This window comes from Ascidia mentula, chromosome 6 (genome assembly GCF_947561715.1).
Source record: "Ascidia mentula chromosome 6, kaAscMent1.1, whole genome shotgun sequence".
Classification (NCBI taxonomy): domain Eukaryota; kingdom Metazoa; phylum Chordata; class Ascidiacea; order Phlebobranchia; family Ascidiidae; genus Ascidia; species Ascidia mentula.
The window spans coordinates 6091582-6107113 of NC_138571.1; the positions used below are offsets into that span (position 1 = coordinate 6091582).

General features: G+C 41.6%; 1 protein-coding gene and 1 pseudogene across 1 annotated transcript; both read left to right on the forward strand.

Moving 5' to 3' along the window:
- Nucleotides 1-737: 737 nt before the first annotated feature.
- LOC145907023 (uncharacterized) lies at nt 738-5135 on the forward strand (annotated as a pseudogene).
- A 55-nt stretch (nt 5136-5190) lies between these two features.
- On the forward strand, nt 5191-5787 carry LOC145907024 (uncharacterized). The gene has a single exon (XM_082994463.1). It carries the CDS (start codon nt 5191-5193, stop codon nt 5785-5787), a length of 597 nt encoding a protein of 198 aa, XP_082850589.1.
- Nucleotides 5788-15532: the final 9745 nt, after the last annotated feature.

Below are 15532 nucleotides of genomic sequence, written 5' to 3' on the forward strand. Positions count from 1 at the left end.
ACATGCAACGGGCAGATGGATTTGCCGCGGGGATAACGCATTAGCCTTACATCGCCACTATGTTATGTGATGTATTGATAATTTGACGTCAGCACTATGTACCGTTGTTACGTCACAAATACCGTTGTTCCCTTAGAACCCCAATGCATGCCTGAACTGTTGTTGACTAAGTTTTAGTTTTGGTTAGTTTAGTTGTCGTGCACTGCTGTAGGAAACTAATATTATTTCTATTTGAATCAGACAATTTAAGGCAATTTAAGTGCAAGTTGAATCTGCTAACGTTGTTTCCTGTTGTGTGAAATTGGAAAGAAGCCGATATTTTTGTGACTGGTTCCACAATCGTTCGGTAAGCAGAATTGTGCTTTTAATTTCAATGTTTTTGGTCGCTAATTCAACGCGTGTTGTGTAGAAACCGCAGCGTCTTCCGAATAAAGTTAACCCGTTCCTTTTGAAGAAGAAGTGTTGTGTGTTAAGAACCATTGCAGAAACCCCGTCTGTTGCACTGTCAGGGCGCAACCAGTCACGCCCGTCTGACTCCCAAGGGCAGCGCAACATCGTTTCGAACTATTTGGATTCATTATTCAGCCCGTTTCGAACTATTTAATTCCTTATCATTGTTTCGAATTATTGGATTTATTCTCAGCCCGTTTCGAATTATTTAATTCCTTATCATCGTTTCGAATTATTGGATTGATTCTCAGCCCGTTTCGAACCATTTGGATTTATTACCATTCGAAATGTGTGATCCTGCTTCACCGTCTTCGTCTTCCACATTCGAGGACCCGCCGGTTTTGCTAGTATCCAGCTGCGCGCATGCATGGCAACAATCTTGTCTGCATGTTGAAGAGTTAATGTTGAAAATTGACAACGCTGTTCTTGTTAAGGAATACCTGCCACAGCTGGAGAAGTGCTTTTCCGACCTGATTGATGCCTATGCGCCGCTTGCTGAAAACAGCGAAGAATTGGCTTTAGCAACACAGGATTGCCAGCGCGCAAAACGTGAACTCGATTCTCGTGTGGCGGAGTGGTTTGCCAACGCCAAGAAGTCAACTGGGCGTCGGAGGACTATATCAAGCCGATCGTCGAGTTCACATGTTGACGTACATAGCTCTGTTTCCTCCACCTCCTCGATTACCCGTCAAAGAATAGCCGTTCGTGTTAAACTTCAATTGGCTCGGGTGTCACAGCGTCAAGTCAATGAAGATTCTGAACTTGCAAGGCGTCAAGCAGAACTTGATGCTGAACGAAGAAGAAAACAGGTCGACGATGAGGTTGAGATAGCCGAGGCTGAAGTACGTGCGTGGGAGGAAGAATCCATTGCTGGAGATCCCCTGCTGTGTGACCCAAGACATCCTCACGTGACAAGTTCCCTTGTTGGGGAGCTTCGACCTGAGTTAAATAGTGCGCCGGTAAATCCTTACCAACCTGCTGTCCCTGTCGTGCCACGGTCACCCCCAACTTGCGTGGATACGAAGCCGTTTTTCAGCTAATTCGAAAACTGCCGTTCCGGCTTCAAGAGAAGTGCATCGAACGTTCCGTTCAAGTGCTCGACGAGACTGGATCCCAAGCCGGATATCTTGCCTTTACAAATTTTGTCGTCGAGCGATCGCGTATCGCCAATTCGTTGTTCCGTGTCGAAGCAGTCTACGAAAGCGTGCGCGAAAAACCCGTCCCTGTTTCAGTAAAGAAGGGTTCTCGTGCTGCTGGGTGCAACGTTTCGTCGTCAGGATCCAGTCTGCCGCGAAGTCAAACCCTATCTACTCCCGTTTCTTGTGCGTGCTGCAACAAGCCTCACGACTTGCCCAAGTGCCCGAAATTCGACGGAATGTCTACCCAGGAGAGACGCGAGTTTGTTGTCACAAATGGCTTGTGTTTTAAATGTCTTTGTTCAGGTCATCGTTGCGGGAAATGCATGATTCGCAAGCCATGCTCGGTGGAGGGTTGCACTGGCATTTTTCACCACACAAAGTTGCATGGCGCCTTTCAGAAGAGGCGACCCGGCAAGATTACTGAGAACCCTGCCCCGAAGCCACCGCCGGTAGAACAATCGGCAACGATAATGAATGTTACAACGGACAACTGCGGAGTCTACCTCAACGTCGTTCCCGTCAAGGTCAGACACAACGACATCGAGGTAAATACGTACGCGTTTCTTGATCAAGGTTCTACGTCTACATTTTGCGAACAAGGTCTGATTGATAAACTTGGTCTGCAATCCAAGGATAGAAAGATTTGTCTGAGCACTCTGACAGATCAATCGCGAGTGTACCAAGGCTCCACTGTGTCCTTCACCGTCATGCCGCTTGATGACGGAGAGCCGTTGATGTTGCCGGAAGTGCTGTCTATCGACAAAATTCCCGTGTCGCCGAATAGGATCCCTGATGCGAAGAGGCTTGCCGAGTTCGATCACCTCAAAGAGTTGCCCCTGCGTCGTTTGGAAGGGGGAACTGTGACGATACTGATCGGAGCCGATAACCCCGCAGCCTTCCACGTACAGTGTACACGTTCTGGACCGCAGGGGACCCCTTGTGCTGTAAAGACATCTCTTGGCTGGTCACTCTTTGGTCCCGCACTTGGTTCGTCTGCAAGGGGCCAAGCACATGTCCGTTTTCTGAAGGTTGCACAAGTCATGTTCCAACGGGAGATAGAGTGTTTGTGGAAGAGCGACTTTGGCGACGGGACATCAGTATTCGACATGCCCACATCCAGGGAAGATCGAATTGTTTATGACATGATGAAGGCATCGGTGAAGCACCAAGATGGACATTTTGAGCTCCCATTACTCTGGAGACCTGGAATCGAAAAGTTGCCACCCAGTCGCCAGATAGCGGAAAAGCGACTGGTCGGTTTGAAAAAACGATTGTCCAACAACGATGTTCTGCGAAAGGGATACGTAGACACGGTGCAAACGTACATATCCAAAGGATACGCTGAAGAAATTCCCGACAACAAGGTCGTGACAGACAATCGCATCTGGTACTTGCCGCACCACCCAGTATTTAACCCACACAAGCCTGACAAACTTCGTGTGGTCTTTGATTGTGCTGCTCGAAACAGAAGCGTCTCACTGAACGACGCACTGATGCAAGGTCCTGATTTTGTAAACAGTTTGGTTGGCGTGCTAACCAGTTTTCGCTGTCAGCCAGTTGCCTTGATTGCCGACATCGAGGCAATGTTCCACCAGGTTCGGGTGGAAACCCGTGATCGCGATGCACTTCGATTTTTCTGGTGGCCCGGTGGAGATTTGACCTGTACACCGACGCCTCACCGGATGAAAGTGCACTTATTTGGTGCAACGTCCTCTCCGAGTTGCGCCACCTTCTGTCTGAGACAGACCGCAGATTTATTTGGTGAAAACTTTGATCCTCAGGTTGCTATTGCTGTTCGTCTTCGTTTGAGAGACATGTTAGCCAGAGGAGGATTTCGCTTGACAAAGTGGCTTTCTAACGAACAGCGCGTTTTGGAGTCGGCTCCCGAAAATGATCGAGCAAAAGTTGTAAAATCGCGTTGCCTCGATGATGCTACGCAACAGAGAGTCCTTGGTGCTTATTGGTCTGTTGCGGAGGATGCATTTCGGTTCAAAGTCAAACCGCCGAGCAGGCCGCACACACGTCGAGGAATCCTTTCAGCTGTCAGTTCACTTTACGACCCTCTGGGTTTCGTATCTCCCGTGATTCTAAGGGCCAAGTTATTGCTGCAGGACTTGTGCAGATTGCAACTGAATTGGGACGACGACATTCCGGATTTGATATCCGATAACTGGAAGAGGTGGCTTGCTGAGTTGCCTCACTTAGGCAATGTTGTCGTTCCGCGTTGCTTCAGGTCGTCGGAACTGAAACCTCCATTGAAGTATCAACTGCATCATTTCGCTGATGCATCTAAGTATGCGTATGGCGCCGTGTCATATCTTCGCATCGAAGACGATCACAGGACAGTGATGTGTTCTTTTCTGATTGGAAAATCCCGACTTGCCCCGTTGAACACGAAGACGATCCCTCGACTGGAGCTCACCGCTGCTGTGCTCGCTGCGAGGTTGGATCGCCTCATGAGAAAGGAACTAGACTTGCCCATTGAAAGTTCAGTTTTCTGGAGTGATTCCACTGCTGTTATGTTAAGCATTCGAAATGCAACCAAACGGTTTCCAGTTTTTGTCGCCAATCGCCTGGCAGAGATTGAGCGACTGACCGACATTACGAATTGGAAACACGTTCCTACAAAATTAAATCCCGCAGATGATGCCACACGAGGTCTACCCGCCGATGAACTTGTCAATTCGAGTCGCTGGTTAAAAGGCCCAATGTTTCTCCTTGATCCAGAAACCACTTGGCCGCCGCAATGAGATTTAAGATGTTTTGGTACATCGAAGGAAATATCAGTTGTCCCGTCAACTAATATTGACTTGTCTGAGTTGAAGACCGCCGAGTTGGAACTTATTAAGTACGAGCAGCGGAAAAGCTTTGGTTCACTTCTCTCTGCATTAAGTGGAAATTCCCGATTGAAAAAAGACTGACTGCAGTCGTTCCGTGTACAAGTTAAACCCTGTTCTGGTTGATCAAGTGCTCCGTGTTGGTGGACGTTTAGACAAAGCGCCGATTAGTTTCAACGCGAGACATCTTGCAATCATGGCCCATTCTTCGCATTTGACTGACCTATTAATCCTGGGCCATCATGAAAGAGTTGGACACTCCGGAATGGGACACACTTGGACTTCAATTCGACAAGATTACTGGATCATCAAGGGCGGTGTTGCCGTACGGCGCGTGCTTGGGAAATGTCTGTCTTGTCGACGCCGCAATGCACAGCCGGGTCGGCAGATGATGGCCGATCTGCCGTCGGCTCGCTTGGGAATCGCTGGACCTCCGTTCTCCAATGTCGGAATTGACTATTTCGGTCCTTTTCTGGTGAAGCAGGGTCGCAGCGAAGTAAAACGTTACGGTTGCATATTCACCTGCCTTACAATCCGTGCTGTTCATGTGGAGGTTGCCCAGAGTTTGTCTACTGACTCATTTGTAGCTGCCCTTCGTCGTTTCATTGGGAGACGCGGAGCACCAAAACATATCTTCAGCGACAATGGCGCAAATTTTGTTGGTGCCGAGAAAATTCTGAGAGAGTCGTTGCAAGCTTCAAATCTCTGAATTTCTGCTTCAGAAACAGACGTCGTGGTCATTCAACCCTCGTTCTGCAAGCCACATGGGTGGCGTTTGGGAACGTATGATTCGTTCTGTTCGTCGGATCATGTCCTCGATTGCTGGTTCCCTGGTGATGTCTGATGAAGTCCTGGAGATCTTGTTTGTGGAAGCTGAATCTATAATCAACTCAAGACCCCTTGTCCCGGTGACATTTGATCATAGGGACGAAGAACCGCTGACCCCGAACCATCTCCTGCTGATGAGAGGATCGCCCAACCTGCCTCCGACGATTGCAGAGAAAGGGGATTGCTACACAAGACGGCGTTGGCGTCAGGTGCAGTTTCTTGCTGACCATTTCTGGAAGAGGTTCATGCGAGAATACCTGCCGGTTATCACTGCTCGTCCAAAGTGGCATGATTCTCATCGCAACTTCAAGAAAGATGATGTCGTCCTTCTTGTGTGCGAATCTGAGTGCCGTTCTAAATGGTCGATCGGTCGAATCATTGAGACATACCCTGATGAAAATGGAAAAGTTCGCACTGTACTCGTTCGGACGAGCAGCGGTTTCTTTCGGCGCCCTATAACAAAACTGTGTCGCATCGTTGATTCTGATGAGACCTCCTCAACCATTCCGAGCGATGGCAGCTCGCGTTGCTAGATGAAATCCGGGTTAATTGCTCGGTCTTCCGAAGATACCATCGGACACTGATTTCACTCCGCGATACGCACGATATTGGCGATGTGTTTGTAAAATGTTTCGAACGTTCACAAAACGGATAAAATTGTGAACTTACATTGGACATATATATTTTGCAGTTGTTAAAACAATTTCAGAAATGTTTGCCTGTGATGACTTTCATGAACAAAGTTCATCTTTAAAAGAAGACAATCAACCAGATATGGAATATGGGAAGGGATATCAGGTTACAGTGAATCAAGTGAAAGAATGTGCAAGCAGTTCATCACAGGCTTAAACCTCATGCCCGTCCAATCTGTGGAAAATGTTTCGCCACCAAATCATCACGAAATTCCCACACCAAAAGAGACAAAAAACGTCGAGAAGAACAAACGAAAAAACGTAAAGTGTGATGTTTATGATAAAAACCTTTATGTTTAGCATTCTGACAACAAGAATGATTGCTGGTACAATGACTATTTGAACTGACGTACAATTTGGTGTTTTGCTAGTGCATACGTCTATAGCTTTCTGGATACAAATATTTGCAGTAAAGAGTCGCCAACATCGTTGCATTATTTTGCTATCAATGTAGTGTTACATTACCGGTAAAAAGTATGATGAAAAAGTACGAACGTCAATAAATAAAAATTCGCGGCAAACCTGAAAGACAGTTGTCGGTTGGAAACGACTGGGCTAGCGTAGCGTAATTTTACGTTACATATCAACGTTTGCACTCATGGACTTAGGCTGCCTGGTCCGTTTGTCATTGTTCGCAATCTCTCCCCATTGGCTTATTCTTACGTAGCGTCTTGTCAAGCGTAATTCATTTGAAAGTGTAGCGATAGCAACAGTTGTATATTCACGTGATTCGTGTTTTTGGAGTTATATTGTTTCACAATCTTTTTGGCGTCATATTAATTTCAAGACATGTTTAATTTCCAAGCAACAGTTGCTGTCAATTGATTTTTTGGGTAGTTTAAAGTGGTGTTTGGTTTGGTCGATTAGAAACGTTAGGTTTTCCTGTGTGATTTTCCTCTATCGTCGTGAGTAACCGTATTGCCTTTGTTAACTGTCCACTGACCGTTAGCTTGCATTTGTCTTTGCGTTTATAAAATCAGCATGGTTTGCTATGATTAGTAGTTCTTTTATCTGGTTGTGTGATTCGGTTCTGTTCAGTTCTGTCTTAGCGCTTATGGGCATAAATTTATTCATTTTGGCGATGGTATCATTGCGTGTGTTACTGGTGTAACCAAAATTGTTCGTGATGAAATCAATATTGCTGTAGCGTTTGCATCAGGTTTTCAATGAAAATCCGATTAGGAAACACAACAATTAGAACTCACTTTCGATCTTATGTCAAATGCGTTAATCAAATAGGATTTCCCATCGATTATAAATAATATTGTTAAGACCCAGCTTTAGGTTCATATTTGGCCTATAGGTTGCAACAACTATACCGCATCATCAAAAAGCAGCGTGTTTCTGTTATAGTCCATGAGACCTTTTTGTACTGCCTATGCAAGCACTGGATTTTCATAAATAACTCAACGTTGGCATGTAGTCGGTTCTCATCGTTTAAATTAAACCTCTTCTTAAAAGTTGTGAACCTTGTCGGTAGAATCAACTATGTTGATTCCAATTAAATTCCAGTCAACGGTCCCAGGCAAAATTATAACCAAATCGATCCTCGTTCTTAAAAAGGCGCCCCGCAGTTTTACTGCAGAAACAAATACGGCATTGTGATTTGGTCAGCATTTGCACCATGGCAAAAATGCTATATTCTGTCTCTATACGGCAACCAAAATGCTAGCTTTCAAGTATTCAAGTGTTTTGTATTTGAGTTAGTGAACACGAAAGAATCAAAAGCACCAATTAGCAAAACAAATCACAGAACATTCAGGACTCGGAGATTATTTTTTTCTTTTGAACCTTTTTGTCGTGTGTTTTTGTGTGAGAATTTCTTGATGATTTGGTGGCAAAACACCTTCCGCATATGGAGCAGGCATGTGGTTTTTGCATGTAGTGAACAGCTCGCACATGGACGTCTAAATGATACTTACTCGAGTAGATTTTGTCGCATATTTCACACTGGGCTTGCTTATGCTTGCTTGATTTTTGGGGGATTGTATTTTTCTGGTGGTCGCGGTCGATATGTCGTTTCACATGATTGGAATGTTTAAACTTCTTATTGCATACAGAACACGAATAAGGCGTCTGGTCTGAGTGAGACCTCATATGCTTTTCAAGAATTGATATAAATGCAAATGTTCTGAAACACACTTTGCACTCATGAGGTTTCTGGTTGTAGTGAATCAGATTGATGTGTCTTTGAAGGCTGTTTAAGTAGGTGTACGACTTTTCGCAAACGTTACAACGATGTGACTGCACGCCTAAATGGGAGTCCACATGGTCTTTGTAGGTCTGCTTGTGGTGAAATGTCTTTTCACACACTTTACATCGATTACGTCCAACTTTTTTATGATAATATCGCTCGTGATGATATAAAGAAAGTTTACTGCTGTATGAATTGCCGCATATATCACATTTGTACTTTTTGACAACCGATTTTTTTGTCTGTGTCCCTTTCAGAGGTATTTTTAAAGTCATTGGAAGATCAGAACAATGATCTCTCCCAGAAGAATAACTTTCATGAGGTGACAGACACAACGTATCTTCGGAGTTGCCAGAATAACTTAAATCTTCCAAGTGAGCTTCTTTGATTTTAGTACATTCTAATGAAGAATCACTGCATGATTCTTCAATATCGGTCTTATCCGAATCTCCACCAGAGTATGTTTTCATATGTAATGTTGATAGGTCATGTTCTAAATTGCCTTCCATACCATCAACATACATGGTAAGCTCTTCTTTTATTTGGCTTACTGTGATCAGGTTTTTCTTGTCCGACTCAACATGTTGAAAAGCGTCCGTTCCGGCAGATGGACTTCGTTCACGATCTTTGTATTCGATTTCTACTAACAATTTAATATCGGGTTATAACTAATATTATTAATCGACAATAAATCCTCACCACTGATTTCTTGTTTTTCATCCATCGTTACAAGGGATTCAGATGGACGAAATCTAACTTTATGAAAAACAACGTTGCCAATTTTATTCCTATATTTTATTTCCACTGAGTCAAAAAAGTCAGTGTTGTAACAGGTTGAAATGGACAATATCTACGGGTAAAGAAGCTTTGAAAAACGAACACAATTTATACAGAAGGTCTGTAGTCTATGAAAAAAAATCTTATACCAACCAACAAAAAAGGTAGAAACATTCTTTACATCGCCCTGGACGTCTGCGTGTTGCTGCTTCGTTTCATTATTTTTAAGTTCTCAGTTATGTCTACAAACTAACAACTTTTTCGAATGCTTAAAAAATAAAATTTTTATTCAAACATATTTTACATAACTGTTGACGCTACAACAATTTCTTTTACCAGATATCGGCGCCAGTGTTGTTAAACAAGAATTGAAAAAGGAAAAAGGGTTTTTGAGGTGCTAGTCCGCCGGCTGTGCAACCCTACTTTGATTGGCGTTCACAGCATGTAATCCCCGGTGCAGGTTACAATATCTGTATCTCACCTGTGTCATCCTATGTGACGCTGTATGAGATAGCAACTTGTGTCCAAACTTACCCCTAATAAAGTTATACTGCAAAATCAATGCTGAAAACCTTGGCGTAAGTTTCTTCCAAATGTTACGGTAGCAACAGGAGCAAGCGTGCCTCTCAGTCGTCTATAGACTGCCGAACATAACATTATGCCAAAGTCAGACCAGCATAGTATATTTATAAACGTCAACAAACATCCATGGAGAAAGACCGCGAGAGTGTTTGTTCGAAAATTTTAAAGATAAACAGTTAAAAGTTTTTTCGCTGGTAGTCGCTTTTCTAATGAGGAAAAACAGTGCAGACGACTTGACGCACGATTGAGTTATCATTCTATTTCACGCCTCGTCTGATTTTACTGCAGTATTTTATCTTGTGGTTCTCTAAGTGAATCCGCGATCCTTTAGGTTTACGCAAAACGATAAATGTATATTACCTTTTGAGTCGAAATTTATAAGTGTTTATATGCGACTCTTCTACCATCACCGGGCAATGCTTCCCTATACGAATGGAGGCGGTTGGTAAATTCTATCTAAGTCACAAATTTGAAAAACTATATAAATGTAAAGATTTTCTCAAAAAAATAATGTTATGTGAAACACTATGGGCGTCATGCTGACATACGTCACCGATGGCAAAAAAAATATTTGTCGTGTATTTAAAAGATTGTTTAACAAATCAACATTGTGCCGTAATGTCTGATGCGATATGTCAGAAGATTATGGAACACCAAAAGACGGACTACATGCAAACGTCATATAGTCATTAAATCTGTTCAAGGGTTTGCCAGGAAGCATCTCAGTGTCCGTCGTTTCCGATGCAGGTCTGGCGAAACACTTTCCACATGTGGCACACTAGGCATGTGGCTTAAGCATGTTGTGAACGGCCTGCACATGAACATCAAAGTGAACCTTCCGAGTATATATATTTTATCGTATTTTTGCACTTAAATTCTTCGTCCTGGTTGTACATTGAATATACTTTCTTTACTTTAAAGGATTTTCCCAGGTGGATGCGGTCAATATGTTGCTTCATAACAATGGAATATTTGAACTTTCTATTGCACAAATGACAGAAATAAGACATCTCGACGGTATGATTTCCCTTTTTTTTAAGAGTGTAATTTTGCCATTTAGTTCTTCCATGAATGGTTAAATAACCTACTGCGTAACAGTATCGCGATTCGTTATCTCCAGGTCGTAGCATTAGAACAGTCTTAGAGTGAATGTAACTATTCTATCAGTAGGTGCTATTTTCTGGAGCAACATCTGACAAGTTGCGCAAACAGTAATCTTCATTCTAGACAATTTTCGCACCCTCGTTGATTTCAAGTGGATGGAAGTGCTAGCGAGAAAGTGTAAATGTTTTTTCAACCATACGGATATACACCTCACGGCATTTATTCTCTAAAATAGACTTGGATCGTCAACCCCGGTGATTCCCGAAGAATGCGTAATTAGTGACACAGTATATGTGATATTTAATACACCGATAAATTGCAAGTTCTGACAAAAAACAAGGGAAACAGAAAGGTTATGAAAAGGAAGTTTATTTTTACGGTATAGGATAGTGCTCAGTATTGAATACCGGTGCCGTTGCTAGATGTATGTAAAACTATAAACAATTGTTTGTGGAAAATTTTGTTGTTTTAACCGTCCAGAGCCCAGAGACCAAAACTTACTATTCAAATATCAGCCATAGTCATAGAAACAGTGATGTATGGTTGCGCAAGTTGTAAAATTTTACCACAGATAACGACTACAATCAGTATTTCTAAGTAAGTTTTGCCGGATAAAAATCCTCTGTAATAAAAGCACGCAACAAAGCAACCGGTGATGCATGAAGGTCAAATTTAGGGTTGAAAGAGCAGGGATGCATAGGCCTATGCTGCTGCCAAGGCGATTTTTAGCGTGTTTGGGGCAGTTTTAGTGATTTTTGAGAAAGCATCAAATTATTCAAGAGGATTTTGCTCAAAAAGTAAATCACAGGATGATTGGTAAATCACAAAAAATACATTTGTTTGTCATTTTGTGTTAGGCCCACCTCTTGTTGCAGGACAATTACATTTCGTCACACGGTCGGACATTATTTTAGATAAAAAGGATGCAAAAATGTGGGTTGGTTTTGTACAAGAAATACAAAAAAACTCATCCAATTTGCAATTCATTGTCGGTCCCAAAACCTAGCAGAGGAACTCTATGGGTCACGCGCAAAGGAATTCTTGTTCACAGAAAAGCAAATTACTTCGTATTTGAATTAATGCCGATAAACCCCCAAAACATGATTACGGAGATTGGATACCGATATGGGCCATAGATATCAGTACACCATAGAAATATCGTTTTTAACTTGTTACAACACTGACTTTGTGACTCAGCGGAAACAAGATATAGGAATATATTTGACAGCGTTGTTTTTCATAAACTTTGATTTCGTCTATCTGAATCCAGTGTCATGATGGATGATAAACAAGAAATCAGTGGTAAGGATTTATTGTCGATTAATGTAATGTTAGTTTTTAGCATTAAAATGTTTGTAGAAATCGAATACAAAGATCGTGAACGAAGTCCATCTGTCGGAACGGACGCTTTTCAACATGTTGAGTCGGACAAGAAAAACCTGATCACAGCAAGCCAAATAAAAGAAGAGCTTACCATGTATGTTGATGGTATGGAAGGCAATGTAGAAGATGACCTATCAACATTACACATGAAAACATATTCTGATGGAGATTCCGATGACACTGATATTGAGAAATCATGCAGTGATTCTTCATTAGAATGTACAGAAAGCGACGAAGCTAAATTGGAAGATTTAAATTATTCTGCCGACTCCGAAGATACGTTGCCCCTAACACCTCATGAAACTTATTCTTCTGGTAGAAATCATTGTACTGATAATGCAACGACTTCTAAAAGACCCCTGAAAGGGACACGGACAAAAAAGTCGGTTCTCGAAAAGTACAAATGCGATTTATGCGGCAATTTATACAACAGTAAACGTGCCCTGCATCATCACGACCGACATTATCATAAAAAAGTTGGAGCTAATCGATGTAAAGTGTGCGAAAAGACATTTCACCTCCAGCAGAACTACAAAGACCATGTGGACTCCCATTTAGGCGTGCAGTCACATCGTTGTAACATCTGCGAAAAGTCGTACACCTATTTAAGCAGCCTTAAAACCCACATTAATCTGATTCACTACAACCAGAAACCCCATGAGTGCAAGTTGTGTTTCAAAACATTTGCATTTAAATCAATTCTTGGAAAGCACATGAGGTCTCACACAGGCGAGACGCCTTATTCGTGTTCTGTATGCAATACGAAGTTTAAACATTCCAATCATCTGAAACGACATATCGACCGCGACCACCAGAAAAATACAATCCCCCAAAAATCAAGGCAGCATAAGCAAGCCCAGTGTGATATATGCGACAAAATCTACTCGAGTAAGTATCATTTAGACGTCCATATGCGAGCTGTTCATTTCATGCAAAAACCACATGGCTGCTCCGTATGCGGAAGGTGTTTTGCCACCAAATCATCAAGAAATTCTCACACTAAAACACACGACAAAAAGGTCAAAAAGAAAAAAATAATAATTGTCGAGCCTTGAATGTGATTTGTTTTGCGAATTTGTGTTTTTAATTCTTTATTTTTCGGTAACCCAAATACAAAACATTTCAATAGCATTTTGGTTGCGGTAGAGACAGAATATTGTTGTTAAAATGTATCATATGAATATAATGTTGGTCATAAACGACTATTTTGCGATTTCTCACTTGTAAGGTATGCGTGTCTCATAGACGAAGATTTGTTGACACGAAATTCTCACATTAAATGTAAAATAAAACAAGTTTCGAAATGGAACTTAAGAATACTTACATTTACACTTTACACCAGGGGGTGCCAAATCCTCTTCGTCTGGCGAGCCACAGGTGGTGTTATAACGAGGCTATTAATTTGTTTGTGTATGTTCTCGCCTTTTGCTTTTTGACGTTGTCTGAAAACTGTGACGTATCATTCTACGTGATTGCGACACATTACAAGGCCACATTTTTACTGTTAGCAGTGTAAAGTGCTGTATTTGGCAAGTTCACGCAAATTACTGAGTCATTTCTGTTTACCGAGTTATTTTTATACAAATAGGTGAGATATAATTTGTTTAGTAAATTGTTATTTGGTTTTGTCGCCTGGATTTTAAAATAGTTGCTATGTTGTTGTTGATATTTTTGTTGTTAATATTGCTGTAAATTGTTAAGTGCAATGTTAGTTTTATAACATTGTGTCTACTACCAGTGCAAGGAACAGAGGGCCGGGGTTGCGTTCCAGCTAGGGAAAACTGCAGCAGTTGTCACTTTTTAGGACGTGCAGATTTTACTGGCAAATCGCAACTGCTACATGTGTTTAAGAAATAATTTCAAGGTTTTTTTGATAAAACTTGCTTGGTTTTTTTTTTCATCAAAACGTTTGGTGCAAATGCAGAATCACAATGTCTTATTTGTCTCTGCAGTGAAACTGCACCCCTTTTCAAGAACGAGAAGCGATTTGGTTATAAATGTGCCTGGGACCGTAGACCAATAGGAATAAGTGTTTGGAAGCTAAATTGGAGCAAACAGTATTGATTCTACCGACGGGTTTACAAATTTTAAGAAGAGGTTTGATGACAAAGATGAAAAGCCACCAAATGTGTTACGGAATTATTTCGGCAGCTTTGCAATTAGGATGTTGGATGTTTTTGGGTGACGATGTTATCCCCCAATTAACCCTTCTACCTAATTCGGTACTTGTCACACAACTGCCTCCCTAATTCTGATACTGCCCAGAACCCTGCAATAACGGCTCACCACAAAGCCAAAGTAACCCAGGCTGATTTAACTTATTGGACGTCGTGTTAAATTAAGACGATAAAAAACAATACGAAACGCCACCCGTCGTGATCCCGATAATTCACAACACCATAACAGTGATACTAACCACACGACGCCCAGAAGAAGACTCGCTAGATTTAGGGAAATCATTCGTTACACCACAATACAAGGGTGTTTTTGTTTGCATTTTTTGCTTTTATTGTTACTACTACGTAATTTTGCAGGAACTGACGATGCTTACATCAGCGAAATCGATTTTTCATCATAAAATCTGCTGACTTCAATCCGAGGCTTGTTGTTTCATTATATATGCGATAAAATATATATACTCGGATTGGTACAATTAGATGTTCATGTGCATGCCGTTCACTACATAGCGCAAATACCCTCAGACTGGCACGCAGATGTAAATTTACTTCAACAAATTTCAATGCTACTCAATCGTATACAAGTCCATAATATTGCAAAAAACTACTGCTTCCTTTTCAAGTTACACCCTGATTTTGTTACAACTGTCTAGTATGTTTTTATTAGGTGCGTTTGAACTGATGAACAAACTTTTGCCACGTTATTGAAGTGATATTCATCACTGCAGCACCCTGCTGAACAATAACGAGAATGTGTTTGCAATTGTCGCAACTCCATATTTTTGCAACCAACTTGAAAGTCAGCAAGCCAATGTTACATGAAAATAAGGAAAATGTCATAAAATTGCAGCACTCAGTCTGTTTCCATCTGGTGGTGACTGGTGGATCTCTGTTTAGTATATATTCGAAAATACTACCATCAAACGTTTTGTTTGACAAACGTTTTACAAATGGTCTGATTACTGTTATCTGAAGGTAAAAGTTAACTGGTGTTTGATATTTGATAAATTAGTATGGAATTTAGTGAAAAACAAATAACTGCAGAAAAACAACCAAACGAAGTACATTTCAAGTCAGAATTTGGGATAGATATCCATGTTGAAAATTTCTTATCGACATTACAAATGCAATTATATTTTGATGATGATTCAGAAGAGACTGATGTTGAGGAATCATTTATTACCGAAACCGAAAGCAAGGCAACTTGGCGGGAAGATTTACCGGGTTCCGAAGGTTCCGGCCACCGATTGAGTTTGTCATCCCAGAGGAACTCTTTTACAAGCGACGAATACCCCGATTCAATGATCCTTCAAAGACCGAAGAAACAAAACAAGACTAAGAAGTCAGTTAATAGAAAATACAATGTGAT